Genomic DNA, 19,205 nt, shown 5'->3' on the forward strand with positions numbered 1-19,205 from the left:
AAATTTTTTTACAAATGAATGTAGTTTGTTCTTCATAAAATTCTTTCATAACGTACCTTTATAAAAACTAATTTAAAACTAATAATTTAAATACAAAAAATTAAATTTCTTCTTATTTTTTATGCTGAAAACAATTAACTGATGTTTCAAAACCAAATTTTGGTGATCTTATCGCTGAAACGTCTGGTAACTTATAAATTTATATTCGTTACAGATTTAAAATACTGAATAAGGGTGATCTCAAGGCAATACACCATCATATTTTTGAAACATCCATAATTCTTGTAATCAAAACATTTTAATAGAAAAGTGGAAAACACACTTTAAACCCCAACAGGTGTACCGAAATTATTTCATTTTTTTGTTTAATTATAATTTTAATTTTAACTGGGTGATGGTGATCGGATTCTGCAAAATGTGTTTTTTTTTTAAATGATATAAAAGTTAGGTAGGTTTTATTCGTTACTTAGGTTATATTTATTATTTTTTAATAGATTATGGTTGTTTTTTTGTTTTAGTCACTACTAAAACAAAAATAAAAAGTCATTAAGACTTTTTATGATGTAAGTCTTTACTGAAGAATTTTAAAAAACTATATAGGAATTATAAGTAACTTCTTTAATAATAAAATTTGAAGAATAATTCCTTTTTAATAAATTTTGACAATAAAAAAGGGCAATAACAGAAGTAGCAGCAAAAAAAAAAAAAATGATATTGAAAAAAACAAACACTTTTACGTAAAAATAAAATAAATAATACATTTATGAAATGTGATGTAAAAGATATTAATAGGCCAAGAGATTAGCACATTACAGAATAAAATAGAAAATTTGCATCTAAAGTAAAAAAAAGTACAGCTTATAAACATATACACACACAGAAATAAGTAACAGTAAATTAAGGTAAATTAATATTAAGACAATCATAATCTATACAAAATAACTTTGTAAGCAATGACAATTTTCCCAACAAGGTAAGGTAAATAAAACCATGAAGATTTCGTTAAATATGCATAATTATAACAGAATAAATTACCGTTTGTGTATTAATTAAAAATATACCCTAATTACTTACAATTTTCTTAAGTTGTACAAAGTAATTGATACCAATTATATAATTTTAATGGATTAATTATAAATTAAAAAAGTAAAGATTTTGATTTTTTTAAATACTTTTATTTTAAAAATATAAAATAAATAAAAAAAGCATAATTGCTTCGAAATAATTTTTTATGTTAAAAAATGAACAGCATCAGCTAAAATAACAAGTCATGAGTACCACAGGTGTTCCCCACTGAATTTTAGTTAACATTCTGACGCTTTCAATAACCAACTGTGAAATAGCGCACGCGTATAATTATTGTAATGTTTAAACTAAATATGATCTGCGTAACATTTCTTTGTTAGTAGAAGATCATTGTATGTGTTATTATACACATATATCGTTTTATATATACATAAAACAATTGTTTGCTTTAAACTTACCAACATAATAAATATTGTTACGCAAGCATACTAAGAATTTACTTTGCTGAGAAAGAATAAAACAAATAAAAAACTACTGCAAGACTTCTTGTAAAATTAAAATAATTAAATATAAAAATCAATACTTTGACGTAAATTATTATTGTTATTATGTACGTGAAAATAATTATATATACATTATTTACTTTGCAATTTTAAAATAAACGTATTTTAAAAATAAATACAAAATTTTAATTCAGGAATAAAGATTATTGCGCTTTATATTTATTACTTATCAAATTTTACCTCTCAACAAAACAAACGGAGAGCTATTATTTTCTTCTTTTTTTTGTGGTTATGAAGATGATTTAAGTCATGAACAATTTTAAAATCATTTTTGGGATTCAAACTAATTAGCTGAACGAGAAAACAACGCAATTACAAATTAAACAATTACACTTATTTAGAAACCAATTATTAAATATTTAATCATTTGTTTTTTATTTTTAATTTTTACTAATCTTTACAGGTGTTAATGAATTAAGAAAAAGTAACTAAATACATTAAAAGCTAACTAAATAAATATTACAATTATAAAGTATTAAACAAACGATTTTCTACGATAACAATGTTTCAATATTTGTAATTATCGTCTTAATTATAACAAAAACTTAAAAATTTTAAAATCTCTTAATATTTGCAAAAAAATTAACAATCTACTGGAACGCAGATAAATTTTAACCTCTAACATTTACATTATCTTATTTACATAATCTTATCATTTACATTATATAATATTTACATTATATATATATTTATTTATGTTTTATTCATTTAATTAAATTTTCATTTCAGGGAAGATCTAAAAATTCATAGATTTGTAACATCTTAAAAAATTTATTATTACAGTTCTAGTGATTAGATCTCAGTTAACATTAAATCGTTATGATTTTGGTATATTAATTACAACTATTGCTTAATATAAAGGTTAAATCTTAAAATCGATTATTTCAATATAAGTATGAAAATGTGATAAAAAGCAATGAAATATTTTATAAAGGAGAGCATGTTAAAAAAATTAAAGAATTATTAATAAGGCTAATTAAAATTAATAAACTATAAAATTTGATGGAATTTAAAATTTTCTAATCTTTTTGTTGTTACTTATATACTTTTATCAATGAAATCAATGTAAAATATTGAACTAATCAATTAAAAATTTGTTTTTTTAGGTATGAAGACAAATCAATGTTAATTAACTGACAAAATAAGATAAATAATTAGATATACATAATTATTGCTAAATTTAACAAAGGAAGTTAATTGATTTAATTCATCATTCAATTATCAATTAATTAATTATTTACTTTGGATTATGCTTTGAAATATAATTACTTAAGGATTAAAAAAAAAAAAAACCAGTTAATTACCAAACTAAATTTTAATTCACTTTTTATTAAATTATTATGTCCAAATTAACTTATTGTTTGAATAAAAAAAATCAGTAAAAATGTTAACCTAAAATCCTTTCTCTAAGAAATATTATAATACACCATTTCTTTTATCACTTAATTAAATTGTTTACTTCTTTTTAATGTACCCCTTTTCAGTGCAAGTGACTAAATAATTTTATAAATTAATTTTGTGTTCTAAAAGAAGTTTTAACTTTTTTTAAAAACAATCTGGACTGCAAATCTTCAATAAAATTTGAATTCGGTATGATTAAATATAACGCCAAAAGAATTACAAGTTTATTTAAAATACTAAAACTTATTTAAAAATGAGTAATAATTTGGATAACATAAGATACAAGCGTAGACCGAGTGATCATTATTTAAGGTGGAAGAAGGCGGCCTTGGGCATCATCAGGATCAGAAAAAAAGTGTGATGGCTGTCGAACCGGTTGCTACAGCCTGTAACACTTCCTTAGACTTGTACAACCACTGAAATTACATTTTCCTTAGAAATTAAATCTTGTTTAATTTTGAAAGAATTTACTCTGAAATATTAATGATTTAGGACAAGAAACTAATCGATATTAATTTAAATAAAATATCATCTTAATGACCTTTAAATATATATATAAATTAAAATTGGGTAGAATGGATTCAATTTGTATGTTGCCATTTGCCAATTTCATGAAAATATCAAATACATAAAATTTTAAAATAAATTCGTAAAATAATGAAAGGCATCAGCCTAAATAACAAATTTAATTTATAATAAAATTCTAATAACAAAAAGAAGTATAACTATTTACAATAACATAAAAAAAAGAAGTTGGGAGCAATAATTGCAATATAAACTAAGTTTATAATTAAGGTGAGATAGAAATTATTAACAGCACAAATTACTATCAGTAAATTTTTTTTACTATAAGACGCATTCCTCAATATTTAATTATTATTAAATAAAAATTAATCACAAAAAACAAACCCGATCTAGAATGAGATTTAGCTTCTTCAAACAAAATAAAAAAAAAAGATCAAATTAAAGTCTTATAATTCTCGTTAATTAATTAAAGAGAGGCACAAAATATTAATTATTATTTTATTATCATAAAATTATAAGAATATACTTTGTCAGAATAAATTACCTTGATGTAAACGTATTTGATATGATAAAAGATCAATTTTGAATATAGTCCAATAAAACCTTCTTAAAATAACCGGTAAAAATTTCAGTCATTAATAATATATGTATCGCATAATAGAATAAGTAATGAATATTCTGTGATGGAATTTATTATTGTTAAAAATTTATCATGTGTGCTTTATCATGTGTTAATATTTAAAAAATGCGGCAATAATAATATTTTCAGTGAAAATTTACTAAACAAACTTTTTATGAACTGCAAAATCTGTTTTATTTCTATAACAGTTTTGGATGGGACGGCACCTACACCAAATATTATATTTTAAACATTATTAAAATTTTATTTTTAAAGAGTGATAAGTTTATGGATTTTATTAATCATTAAGATTTTTTTTTACATTTTCATGTCGGTCATTGTTCCTGAAAATTTTTTTTAACGAAAATTATAAACAATTGTGTCCCTTTTTTAAGTTACTTTATACTTCTTTCATTTGATTTTAAATTAAAAAAAAATATATAGCCTGCAATTAGATAAAAAGTAATTTTATATGTAATATGTATATGGCTTAAAAATCACTTACTAAAGGTTTTTATTTTTAAACCTGCCATAAGTAGCTATTTTTTCAAAAACAGAATAAGAAATAAGAAATATATATATCATTACAAATTAAAATTTGTATTCAAAAAGGAATGAAAATTTATTTATTCATTTAAATTATAACAGGTAAAATAGTAAAATTTCCAGTGAAAAACTCTTAAAATAATATATTGTTTCAAGTTGTGAAAATAAAACAAGTGGCTTAATAATGAAAAACTGATTTAGAATCGGAGATTTCCACAAAATGGTTCTGATAAATCTAACATCTAATCATTTCACATCACTTTAAATTTCCACACATAAATCCTGTACTGAAACATCATTTATGCTGTACATATGAATTTTTGATATTTATTTTCTAATTATACATTTTAAATAATTAAATAAATTAGATGAGATAATTAAAAAAATAAAATGAAATGAAATATCGAACCTCTAAAATAAATCAAATTTTTTTATTTCCATAAAAAACAAATTTTTACATTAAGAGTTATTCTTTTCTTTGACTGCAGTTCTCGTCTACTTTAGTTTTTAATCCCTTACTTAAGCTCATTAATTTTTTCAAGGTAGTAATAAGAATTAGTAAATTATTAACTGAAATTTACTTACTTACAATTAATTAATAAAAAAAAAAATGATGCAATTATATAGATAAATACATGTACATTTTATCGAACAAATTCTTTATTGAAATAAAAAACAACTTATAAACAGGAGGAGGAAGGTGGGTATAGATAAACATGGTGATGTAGGTTGCAGCCAAGAGGCTGCCTAGGCGACTTTTGAAGTCGACCCACTTAGAACAGAAGCACCGTTAACATCTTTCACCATTGTGCAACAGCTGTACTAACCGACACAAACACATCGGGTTATATTCACTATTACCAACGTACATGACATTATTCTTTTTAAAAGTTCTTAATATTGAAACAAATAAGAAGATAAAAAAGAAACAAAAGTAGAAATGCAGATACACACATAAAACAAGTAAATAATTTATAAATTATAAAACCAGTCATAAAGTTACAAAGTACCATAATTGTCGATATAATTGTCTAAGTAAACATGCACACACACACACGCGCGCGCGCGCGCGCGCGCACACACACACACACACACACACACACACACACCGAAAGACATTAATGATTTTGAGTTTATAGAAATTTATATTACTATATCAAAAAAAAAAAAAAAACTAATAATTTTAAATTAAAAATAATTAACAGGAAGGAATAATCTATTATAAAAGTAGTAAATAAATGATTAATTTCTTTCAATTGGTGCAATAGCAAAATAATTACATACAAAAGAACGAATTTTAGTATTTATGTAAAAAATTAACAGTATTAGTATTCACACTAATTATAATTTTACAATATATACAAAGACATTTTAATGTATTTATTAAACGGGCAATAAAAACACCATTATATCAAAAAAGAACATTTAAGAAATTAATAACAAAATTTAACAATGTTAAGATTAATTACATTTACTGAATTAGATTAATAATTTATTTAGTTAGATTTGTATTTATTCCTTATTAAACAAACAACATTGTACTTTTAAACCCCTTTTCATATTTAAGAGAGCCAAGATGTAAGTGTTTTTAAAAAAATCATAGTTTTCAATTCTTCTGGATTAAAAATCAAACGAAACGAATTGTCTTTCTTTTTTATAACTACAAGTACAATTTTTCCGTAAACTTCATAAAAAAGATTTTCACTTATCTTTTCATTTATCCATTTTATATTTTTCGCTAAAATACTTGTAAAAGCATATCCAAGATTGAAATGATAAAATAAATAACAATAGTACAAAGTTTTGTATTATTTAAAACTTTACGTCAAACCGATTAACCAGAAGGACGAGTAAACAATTCACATTGTAAAGGAAATTGTAGAAATGGTACATTTTTCAAACTCAATTTATATCTTATTGTCAGCGAAAAAATTTGATTTTTAAAGCTCAAATTAATAGGGTATTTATTTGTAGTTACTAAAAATAATAATAATATTTAATATTTTCACATTAAAATAGCTATATAATAAAATAGAAGATACATACTAACATTTTTTATATAAATATTTAAGTTATAAAAAACAGTAAACAAGTAGTCAACTTTCGTAACAGAAAAATATTTTTGTTTTATTTTAATAACAATAATGAAGATTATTAATTTTTATGTTTTATGTTTTTTAGTAATTAGACGTTTAAGCATCGCATAAAAATTTACTGAATATACTGGCGAATGTAAAAAGTACGTAGTGCGTAGATTTTTTTATTTTGAACAAACGGGGTTACGCAGCAACACGCACTTCATGTTAGCCTCACACGCATTTTCGATTTGTTTTTACACAGGCTACTGTAGTTTTTTTCTTGATGATAAATCTACATAAGCTTGAAGTTTCTGCGTGGGATATGGAAATGGAATTTTACAGCGTATGAAAAATGCCATGTCTGACCGGGATTCGAACCCGGGACTTCCGGATGAAAGGCCGAGACGCTACCGCTTCGCCACGGAGATCGACAAAAATTTCATCAAGCACCATTTACGAGTAATTATTATTATTGTTATTCATTTATTCTTTTTTATATTGCATGCTAATTTGATGACACAACTTTCATACGAGTTTAATTTATAAAGACCACTACAATTTTTGTTTTACAAAATTTACTAAAAATAAATACATAAATAACTATTCTAATAAAATTTTTGATTTATAAAAGAATTATTTATATTTAATTATAATAATATTATTTATTTATTTAATTTATATTTATAATAATTATATAATAGTTTTATTTATATTTGAAAAAGAATTTATAATTTAAGGTAAGACAACAATGAAGTTTATGAATAATAAAATTTAATACAAATTTTATTGTTTTAAAATAGGTTGCAAAGCATTACAAAAATAATTCAGAAATAATGCCTTTATAATATAAGCTTAAACAAATTACAGTACCCATTTCCTTTAAAGTCTAAATTGTTTCCTTTTTCTTGTAGGTAAAAACGATTAATTACTCTTATGTATAACTTGAAAATTACTCTAATATTTTTTTACAACTTACCGTTATCATTGGATAATAAAAGATAATTTGCTTAGTAGTTACTGATGTGTGTATAAATATATATACAATCAACAATTGATTATGAGTTCTGAACAACATTTGTATAAAATATATTAACTTATAACTTCTCAATATAGAACAAGTAATTTCCGAGATAGACACAAGAGAAGAATAATATAAATTATTATATCTAAAGCTGAGACAAATAAATGTGTTTTAACTACCCAGTTACTGTTGTAAGTTGCGAATTTCTTTAAAGTTTATTAAATTTGAAATTAATTAATATCATAAATAGAATGTTTTAAATTATGTTACTTCGTAAACAATTTCGTAAAAGCAATATAATAAAACTATATCATTATTATAATAACAAACAATACTTAGGAATCAAACTCAGGACTAGCTGACGAGTGACCTCCTTTACGATCATTGTACTAGCTGATCAATTGAATATGATTGATTATAATACAGGAAAGTTTTTAATATTTTATACTGATTGAATTATATGTAAGATATGCAGATTAAGATTGAAATAATTAAATAAATAAGGGTGTGTGCCTTGAAAACAACTACTTTGTCAAGGTCATTAAATAGCTTCTATCGCACGCAGTCCAGCCAACATTGGTAAATAATAATTAGTGCAGCATTTTATAAAAAAGTAAATAAAAACAAAAAAAAAAACTTGTTTGACCCGGATCTCCAAAAAATATTGCATAAGAAATATATATATATATATACATATAAATAGTGTTAAATTTAATTAATCCTTTATAAATTATGTTTTATTTTTTAGAAATGCCAAAGAGATAAAAATATTATATCTGAGTACAAGCTGCTAAAATTAGAGGCAATAATTTAAGAGAAAACTTTATATCATCTTTTTTCTTGGACTGGTTTTTAATGGGTTTTATATAAAAAGCTAAGTAACTTTACGAAGGCTGATTAAGTTATGAGAATAGGCATTCTTAATAGTTCTTAAAGCAGATATATGGCAATGCTTAAAAGAAGAGTTCTAACTTACCGCGAGGGATGCCAAGTACAGTGCACGTATTTACAACATCTTCTTTTAATTGCTCAATAGCCATCGATATCATCGGTTCAAATGATTCTTGCTGTAGATCGGCAACGGATGATGGTACAGAAGTCGATGGTTTATCTTGACCGCTAGCAGAATCCTGTCCTTCTTCTTCCATTTTGTTATCTCTGTATGCCGTTCCTAAACCTTCAAGATCGAAAGGTTTTAAATTATATTTCCTCTGAAAGCTAGTGTCTTTAAGTACTTCTCTAAGGAGCCGGTGGTCGGAGTTTACTGGTGGAGGTTTTTGCTCTGGCAAATCTCTCTCCAGGATTGAACGAATAATGAAGTCCTTTTTCTGATCCTGTTCGCGTTGTGCCTCTGCGTATATTTCTTGTAAATACCTGAAATAAATCAATTCTAAGTTTAATATTTTACTTAATTAATAGTACTAATATATTACGAGCATTAACAAGTCATACCAGCTAATATGCCGTTGTTAAGAGAGGCTGTCAGATTACGCACATATTTTAAAATTATATTTCATTTTCTTAAGATAAAAAAAAATTAAGAGATTTTGTAACATTAAAAATAGTATTATCAATTAGTATAATTTTAATAAGTTTAAAACGATAGAAAGAAAAAGTACAATCATTCGCCTAATATTAAATTTTATTCAATACTAAAAATAAAAATGATGATATAAAAGCACAATAACGATCTTTAAACACGTAGTACCAATAGAGAAAATTATTGATAGTAGAAAAGATAATAACTTAAGGAAGAAAAGATAGGTAAATCTACAAAAAAACGGGAAGAAAATAAAATACAAAACACAATATATATGGACAATATCATTCTTATGCATGATTACTAGTGATAATTTATCTGTATTTATAGTTTGAAGCTTTACTTCACTACTTAAACTTGAAGTCTTGAATGGAAATTTGGAGAATATGACAAAATACCAAGCCTGACTGCTATTCGAACCTGGGATCTTGCGGATGAAAGGAGCTACCGCATTTTATACAGCTACTTCTTTAATATAAAGATATATTAAACAACCTTAAACGTAATATATGTAAATATTTGTCTTACACGTGAATATTACATCTTTCAGAATTAAAAGGTACGTAGGTATTGACTAGTCATATAACGTATTAAATACGTAATAAAATGAATTGTTTCTTTTTGATGTAATAGAACATCTTTATATTATGTCACAGATTAATTCATGCTACAAGCGTATGTAAATTAAAAGTGCTGATAATTTCGTGCAGTCATCGATAACTAATGCGTATGAAACATCTATTTTAATTTAAGTAAAAAAAGTTCTTAAAAAAATGTTATATTCTTCAGTACTTCTTCAATAATTGAAGAAATAATTCTTCGCTTATTTTTTATTTTAATTATAATTTGCATAAAATAATTGCAAAAATTAATGTGATAGAACGTAATTGACTAAGAATTTTATTTAAACATTTAATTCCCAACAATATATATATAAAACCTGAATAGTTTACCACTTATATCAATCTATCAAGGAACATCTACCTAAATTCATGCTTTTAAATAGAATATGATAATTAATAATGTAATAATTCTTTTAAAAAAACTTTTATAAACTAGAATATTCACAAATTACTGGTAAATATTATTTAGCAAACTAGTAAGCATTTATTGATAATTTTTACAACAAAAAAGTATTAATTTGTTTAAGTAGCCTGTAACATAAATATGTAACATTAAAAACAAAATAAAGTAGTAATTAATTATAATAAAAATAAAAGTCTTGAATAAACTTCCTGTCAATTCATTTTATGTAATTTTTACCTATCAATAAACAATAATGTATTTCAACGGGTATGAAGTTTTTGTGATTTAAATTTACTTTATTTTTAAATAGATAAATAAACATAGTTAAAGTAGGAGATGCTTTGGAATCCGCATAAAAAATTCTTGTCATTTATTAGCCCGCATACAATTTATTGTACCAATGATCAGTGCTTTATAATCGCATATAAATAAATTTACAATAAAAACTAGTAACTTAATGGATTTTATTACATTTTTTCTTCATATATTTTATAAATAAGGGATAAAACAAAAACTTAATAAGATAGATAACAAACCTTGACTCTTGCAGTATAGCACCTAAGTCGATAGTAGTCTCTTGTTTGATGTTTATACCACTGGCCGAAGGCGAGACAGCAGGCGTACAGGAAGGAGATTGATAAAAAAAAGGAGAAGGTGAAAAAGGTTCTTCTTTGATCGGTTTCAATTTTGCCGGATCAAGGATTACGTCCTCCGCCGGGAACATATGTGGGGAAGTGGTATCACAGTAAAGGGAGAGCAATTGCTGGCAATCTGGTACTTGTACTTCGCTGCCAGGAAGCAATGATAAATCAAAACTGTCTGCAGCGAACACCGCACTGTAATCGTAACTCGATGGTGGCGTAAACCCAGCGGAAGGTACTGTCTGAGGCATCTATTAAAAATGTTAATGAAAAATATTAGAATCACACTTTAAAAAAAAAAAAAAATATTTTTAACATACGTATGAAAAAGATACAAAAAACATCAATGAGTAAAAGATAAATATTTTGTAGACTTAAACAGCAATACGAAGCATGAAACATCAAAATAAATTAAGCTTTGAAACAGGGAATAAATCGGTAATAAACATAAATTTAAGATCTAGAAATAAGATTTTGAAACTTTGAAAACAGTTAAGCTAGAGATTATAAGAACAAGCCCTTTTAAAATATGGTGTTACAGAAGAAATCTGAAAATTATGTTGATTAAAATAAACAAGATTTTAAGATAAACTGAAGTTGACTTGTAAATAGAAGAACGTTGTTAATGAGGATAATGTACTCGTATCAGAGCAACTAGATTTGAATAGCATCGTAAAAGAAAGCGATACAAAGGTGTAAAAACTGTAGGGATAAAATAAAGATTAAAATACTTAAAATAAATAACTTTAAATTTAGGATAATAGTTGACGACAAAAATATCTCATTAAAACATATAATTTCATTTCGACCTTAAACTAAATAAATATAAATTTAGATACATCATTGATGTAAAAAAGCAATATCCGAAATGAATTACTTTTATATTAAAACTGTCAGAATTTTGTTCTCAATTTTTTAAAACGCTTCCTATGAGGTAATAATTAAGCATTATTAGTGAAAGTATTCAAGTCTTAAACACCCCAAATGCACAATATTTAAAAAAAAATATAAAATATCATTAGTGTAACATAAACAAACTGACTTGTTTCATTTAACTTGATCGTAATAGCAGATTATCATAATGTACTCAAAACCAGAATTTAAAAGTATTTTATAAAAATTTATATTTTAATAAAAAATAAATTATTCATAAATATCGTAACAGTATTGCAAAATGGAAAATATATTCCAAAATGAAACAAAACTTTCGAAAAAAAGAATCTTTTAACTTTTACATTTTCACTTATTAACATTAAATCGATACAACTTATTAAATTAAATTAAATTAATCAGAAAGTTCCTACACTGGATTTATACTTCAAATACTTAACAAACTTTGTATCATTTAAGATAAAATAAAAATAAAAATCACCGAAGGCGGTTGAAACGTTTTAATTTTACATTAAATCCCTCATTCGTTTAGTCCCCACTCTGTATGTAATGCAGAATACATTATTAGAACACCTAAAAAAGCACAACACTAAACGCAAGAAACGATCAAATACAAAGCTCAATCGTATATCACAACAAGCTACAAGAAAAAAAATTACTTCACCCATATTAAACAATCCAAAAAAGAAGGATAATAACGTACAAAATGTAGACAGGACACCGCTGAATAATATTCACTAGTTATATCCCAATTCTCTGGCATAAACGCGATATCCATAGAGTTATTACACGACAGATATTAGAACATAATGATTTTGTGATGCACAAGTTAACCCATAAATATACAAAAAATATACCGACTAAAACGTCACGGATGACACAGGTGTTTATACGTCATTAATCTATCGTTGCAACAAGTGTGCTTTAATTACCAGTAAACATTTAAAAATATAACAATAGATCGCTAGTGACGTTGTGTATGTGATGTCATTAATATAAGCTTTCAGGTGATGTTAAGTTAAAAAAAAAAATACGTTTGCAAAGTTACGACTACGTGTACAGCTAGACTAGCCTATATAATAAGTAAATATCAGTAAAATTCTATTACATAGCGAATTCTGTGTTACTGAAATATAAGTATAATGACATTGACACGTGAAAATAAAAAAAAATATAGACAATCTATAAATACAAGAATAAATAGAACGTAAAAAATTAATGATTTTTCTGTTTGTGCAGATGTTCATACTTCAGAAAACACTACAATGTAATAAGATATATATACGTATATAAATATAATATACTAAAATAATGAGACCAAAGTCGTTTTAGAATTTTATTAATTAAAAACATATAAATAAATTCATATGTAAATCATGATATTAATGTTTACCTTTTAATATTAATCAATGAAAGAAATATCATAAAACTTACCAAAAGTGAGATAACTATATGATATTACAGGCTACCATATTTCATAAATCAAAATAAAATTGAGACAAGGATGTAAAATTTTTTAAAAGAGCTTAAAATTAAATTCTTTCCAGTGTTGAAATTATTTTTAGCATTGTGATATTACTTTTTCGTCTAACACTACAGCAGAGCTATAGGTTTAGAAGGGAAAGTATTGTAATCGGTCCAATTTCAGTATATACGGTTTTCACCAGATCTTTACGTTTTGACACCTAAGGAACCCAAAAAATTCAAACACCGGATGGAAATTTTCCGGATGTTTTATGTACGTGTGGTGTTGCATTCTAAATCATCTTACATCTCCAGAACTATTCGACCGATTTTGACCAAACTTGGTTATATTACTTCTTTATATGGAACACTGATGCAATTAAATTTTCAACTTAAAAGGTCAAGGGGGTGAGGCTGTAGAACAAAATCACCCTCAGTATCTCAATATTTCGCCTAATTAAGGTTAGGTCTTATTTTTCTTACGCACATTTGTAAACAAAATATAATAATATTTCAAAAAAAAATATTTTTGCAAAATCGTACTCCCACCCCAAACAATGCTCTAATAAACTAGTGGCTAAGTGGGTATTCTGCGTCATTAGTACCCCCTCTCACCATAAGGAGCGCTAGTGTAGCAATGACGTACAGCTGCTGTAGTCGTCTCTTTCTTTTTCTTTTTAGCCTGCGGAACCACCATAAGGTATTACTTAAGAGGATGAATGAGGATGATATGTATGAATGTAAATGAAGTGTAGTCTTGCACAGTCTCAAGTCAACCATTCCTTGAGATGTGTGGTTAATTGAAACTCGACCACCAAAGAAAACCAGTATCCACGGCCTAGTATTTAAATCCGTATAAAAGTAACTGCCTTTACTAGCGTTTGAACCTTAGAACTCTCGACTTAAATTAGCTTATTTGCGATGACGAGTTCACCACTAGAGCGACCCGGTGAGTTGCTGTAGTCGTCTGCTATGTTGTATCGTCACAGGTGAGCGGTAGAATTAAATAAATGAATAATATTTTAAGGGTAAAAAAGTATTTAAAATAGCCGCTTGTACCGTCACACCCTCGCGAATGAAATATGGTATGCGCGCGCGCTTTAGTTACAATCATTAAATTAAATAAACAAAAAATATTATATTTATATAAAATTATAAATATTTTTAATTAAGTGGATTGTTCAAGTGTGTGTAAACTGTGCATCAGAAAAAAGTCGCGTGAAAGAAAAGTCCTACAACTGGGTCAACATTTATAATAGGTTGATTTCTTATAAAAGTAAAAATTTATAATATTTGATCCCCAAATGACAATAATTTATACAGTATATTCAATTTTTAAATTTTATCTCAATTTTAAAAAGTGGAAAATATTACCGATCTAAAAACAACCTCTTTAAAAAAAATATTAATGTGAATTTGACATTACTAAGTTGGAAACATTTAAAGAAATCCTATTATATTTAGGGATTATAAGTTTATGGGATGAAGACTGTTTTCTGTTTTTACCTTTATTATTTTAATAATAAAATAATCTAGGTAATTTAAGTTGAAATGCTGGGAAAATGCTTGAAAAAATATTACAATTGCGTTATCTCCAATTGTTTAATTTTCTTTAGTGTTAACTAAAGATCCAACCTACTTCAAAATACAGCTCCACTCAGCACATACTTTTATCTCATCATTACCTTAACCTCATGTCTTAAAAAAAATTAAAAAAGAAACAATAGAAACAATACCACACCAAATTTTATTATAATAGGTTAAACTATTACTGAGAGATATAAATGCGAATATTGCTAATAATTATGTACAAGACTTGAGAGATTAAAATACTTCAAGAGACCAGACAACAATTTCAATGCGTGATTATTTCAAAAATGGTAGCAATAATTTTCCTTTGCTATATTCGGAAAAAAATCTGAAAATTCAAACCAAAAAATAAGTAAGGACTCGAAACTGCAACATATTCGCAATTTAAACTAATGTAGATGAAGGAAATCCACTTTTTAAAATAAGCCAAAATATGAATATTTAAATGGGTGAAAAATAGATTATTAAATAACTAAAATGTAGTGTATGGATGAGAAATATAAATATATTGTCTAACGTGTAATTTATTTTATTTTATATAAATTGATTATTTTATCAATAAGATAATTTTTTTTAATATTTGAAAAAAAATAGTATAAAACAGATTACTCGGCATTATTAATCTCTATATTAAGATTTATATAAAATTAAGTGTATGTATGAAATTTCATTATAATATTGATGGAAATTTATCAAATAAATTTATGAAATAAGTTAGAATAAAAAAAAGTCAGTACACCGCTTATTAAATCCCAGAATTCTCTAGGTGATTCAGCTAACTTTCTTACTCAATTAAGATATTTATAAGAGAATGCTCTTGTAGAAGAAAATTTCGTTGTGATAGGATGAATATATCAGGAATTATTGTGTAACGCGTATGCGGACAAAATTAGTAATAGATGTAACCTATATTTTCCGAAATAAATGAAAATTATAAAGAATAATATAAACATTTGTATAACTGCTCTTAAAGTATGTATCTGTATCCTTTTAAAAGGATATTAATATGTTACTGCAGAAAATTCTCAATCAATTTTAAGTTGTATTTATTAATATGTTTGAAGAAACAGAAAATCACGTGAGAAAAGCTCTATTATCTTTATAATATGTATACCCAGCATAAATAGCTAATATTCGAATTTTTATCTTCCGAATCAAATAACGAGGTACTACCGCACTGCTACGAATTTTGGAAAAATTTGTTACATTTATGGCCTTTCTTATACATATAAAAAACAGTAAAATAATTAGGAAAAAAATATTTTTTATTCCTTTTCCCCCATCTTTAAGATAATATGAGGACTTTTTTTTTCAATCTTTTACAATCTTTTACTGTCTTTTTCACAGAATTAGTAGATTAATTAAGGTTTGTAATTACCTGTTACAGGTAAAATATCTAGAATTTTTTTAATATCTCCCAAAAATGTAGGAAATTTTTGGAAAGCTTAGCTGTTGAGGTTTAAATGTAGATCGTTAAAGGTACATTTTTGCATTGGTTTTTTATTTGCTAGATTTTTTTATGCAAGAAAAATTGTTACATAATTAATATTTTTTGAAGAAAAAATTCCTACATTTATTTTAAATTTAATTGATGGTTAAGAAATAAAATAAAAACTTACTCTTTAAAATAAAAGTTAAAAAAAAAAAAAGATATTAAAAACTTTTAGTTAAAAATAAGCGTATAAATTGAAACACGTTTAAAATATTGTTACAATTATGACGTCATAAAATAAATATTTAATCAAGGCATGAACGAACACACACCGCTTAAAAAATCAATCTTGTGTTATTAACATACACCGATCTAGCAAAACGCATTTAAGTATAATAACATCAGTAATGTTAAAATTAGAACAATCAGAAATTAGAAATTGGAATTAGAAATATCAGAAATTAACCATTGTAACAAATAATTAAACAACAGTAAAAATAATTTGCCAGATCAACACATCTGGTAAGCAGTAGAAAAATACATTTAAATAATCAATCCCGAGCAGAAACATGCTTTGATATGTTACACAGACAAATAAATGTTTATTTTTTAATACTATAATTATTTTTCTGTGTGTAGAGAACGCAGGAAAACATTTTTATGTATTTTGTAGCGTATGAAAATGTCGTGCCTGACTGGGTATGAACCCGGGACCTTCGGACGAAAGCACGAGATACTACCATTCGCACCACGGAGACAGGAACGTTATCAATATAATATTTTCTAAGTTAAAAAAAAGATTTTATGAGAAATTATGAAAACCCTGATTCATATATTTGGAAAAGAAATGGGGGATGATATAAATGAATGAAAGGTTTCAATTGCGTAAAATTTAGCGTCAAATTAAAATATAGTCGACTAATTGTAAAACAAACACTTAGATTAAAAATTATAAATAATTTATATATTTTTATAAAATAAAAAAAGGTATTTAATAAATTGATCAAATTATAGAAGTTTTTTACTTTTCAATGATTATGAAACGAATATTTTTATATGTTCATCGAGGTAAATTAGAAAGTTCCATTTAAAATTTAATATACCATCTTAATAAGTTATGGAATGTCGTTTTATGGTATAATAGTTTAAAAACAAAAAAGCCCAACAATTTAATGAATACGTTATAAATTATAAATATAATCGTTATCAGAAGAACAAAAATGTATCATATTTCTTAAATATAATAAAGATTAATTTAAATTTACATTGGTAATAAATAGATTTAAATAACTATATTAAATGTAATTGGAGGGCCAAGATTGTGAGCAGTTTTAATGAAAATTCTTCTCTTTCCTTCATAATCCTTTTTCCCTATTTTCCAAACCATGTATTTACCATGATAGTATTATTTAAACAAATAAATCAGTGACCAAAAGTAATTTGTCTTTTGTAAGATCTAAAATAACAATATTTTTCTTAACAGCGTCCATACTGAAAAAGAGCGTGGGAAAGAATTATAAAAAATATTTCGACTGACAGATAAAACTATATTCTTAAATATAACTAAACATATATTTTTAAGGAAATATTTTCACAAAATAATGGAACTTGATATATTTACTATCGAGTAAAAGGAGAAAAAAGTGTAAAAGTAAAAGTAAAGTGTAAAAAGTATTTTTACGCCTAAATTCCCGTAGATCTTCTTTAAACAGATTCAAACTCTCAGTGATACTTCAAATGAAAACAAGGCCTAATATAAAACTAGTGTTTTTCTTTTCAAACAAGCGATTTATAATATACTAATATTTCTCAAAAGCATGATTTCTCTCGCCTAGACGGATTCTACAACAGTTTTGGGGTAAGACCTAATATTTTATCACAGATTCTGTTTTCTATAGTAAATAATTTCGGTATTTTTTCAATGCGACTTCTTAACAATATAGGTTATCCGTTAGTATTGTAACCGTAATGGTCAAAGGTTACTTGACATAAGACATAAGAACTATAAGTACCAGACTACACACACCAGATGAAAAGTAAAGAGTGAAATGACCCCTATATACTAGATATGTCCTAAATCATTTGAAATGAAATTAATAAGGACAATGCTATAATTACAAAATCAGTCGCTGGTGGTTAGAATCACAAATCAAAATTAATTTACACAGCGCAACAAATATGTTTTTTAGCTACAATTAATAATACCACCCAAATAAGTTAAAAAAAAAAAAAAACTTAGCGTAATTTCTGATAAAAATTTTACAAATCTAGTTTAGCATCTATATGAGCATATTTAAATACATAAATGAACAAAAAAGCTAAGATTTAAAAAAAAATTCTTTTCACCCGGTTGTATTTTCAGATGAAATTAAGATGTTTCGAAACATCTTTAACGTATGATGTTTTCATAGCGTAACAGGTAAATTTTTATCTGCTTATTATCCTACTTTACTGAAGAGAAAGTGAAATGATATTTTATAACCCTGAAATCTTTTAAAAAAACTGTTCTGAATTAGGGAAAATATTCATCCATTAATCGACTAAAATTGAATGTTGTTGTTTGGATAATAAATAAAATAAACATCCAGAACCATCAGCTGTTCTCAATTTTTGTGGGCACTGACAGATAAACTTTGCTTACTGAAAGTATTCTACAAAATACACATAAAAACTAATAACGAAAAAAATAAGCTAAGTTTTCATTAAGAAAACAAGAACCGAATGACTAGGGGGTAATGATCATGATGATAGTTATACATCATCGTGAAAATTGCTACCAACGAAATTAAACTCATCACGATTTAACCTCATCATTGCCACGTTGTAACACCAATTAGAAAAA

At 25.4% G+C, this 19,205-nt stretch overlaps 1 protein-coding gene across 4 annotated transcripts in view; it reads right to left on the reverse strand.

The window, feature by feature from the left end:
• Ets98B (DNA-binding protein Ets98B) overlaps positions 1 to 19,205 on the reverse strand; it is a 73,737-nt gene that overhangs the window by 18,282 nt on the left and 36,250 nt on the right. For 2 of the 4 annotated variants that reach the window (XM_075355392.1, XM_075355395.1), the window contains exons 1-3: positions 12,581 to 12,695; positions 10,882 to 11,237; positions 8,756 to 9,153 (exon numbers count right to left, since the gene is read on the reverse strand). In XM_075355392.1, the coding sequence (XP_075211507.1) occupies positions 8,756 to 9,153; positions 10,882 to 11,237; positions 12,581 to 12,655 (829 nt within the window). In that variant the 5' untranslated portion in view covers positions 12,656 to 12,695. Of the gene's footprint in view, positions 1 to 8,755; positions 9,154 to 10,881; positions 11,238 to 12,580; positions 12,696 to 19,205 lie in introns of those variants that run through there. The other 2 variants (XM_075355394.1, XM_075355393.1) reach the window with 1 other exon arrangement.

This window comes from Lycorma delicatula, chromosome 2 (genome assembly GCF_047948215.1).
Source record: "Lycorma delicatula isolate Av1 chromosome 2, ASM4794821v1, whole genome shotgun sequence".
Lineage (NCBI taxonomy): Eukaryota > Metazoa > Arthropoda > Insecta > Hemiptera > Fulgoridae > Lycorma > Lycorma delicatula.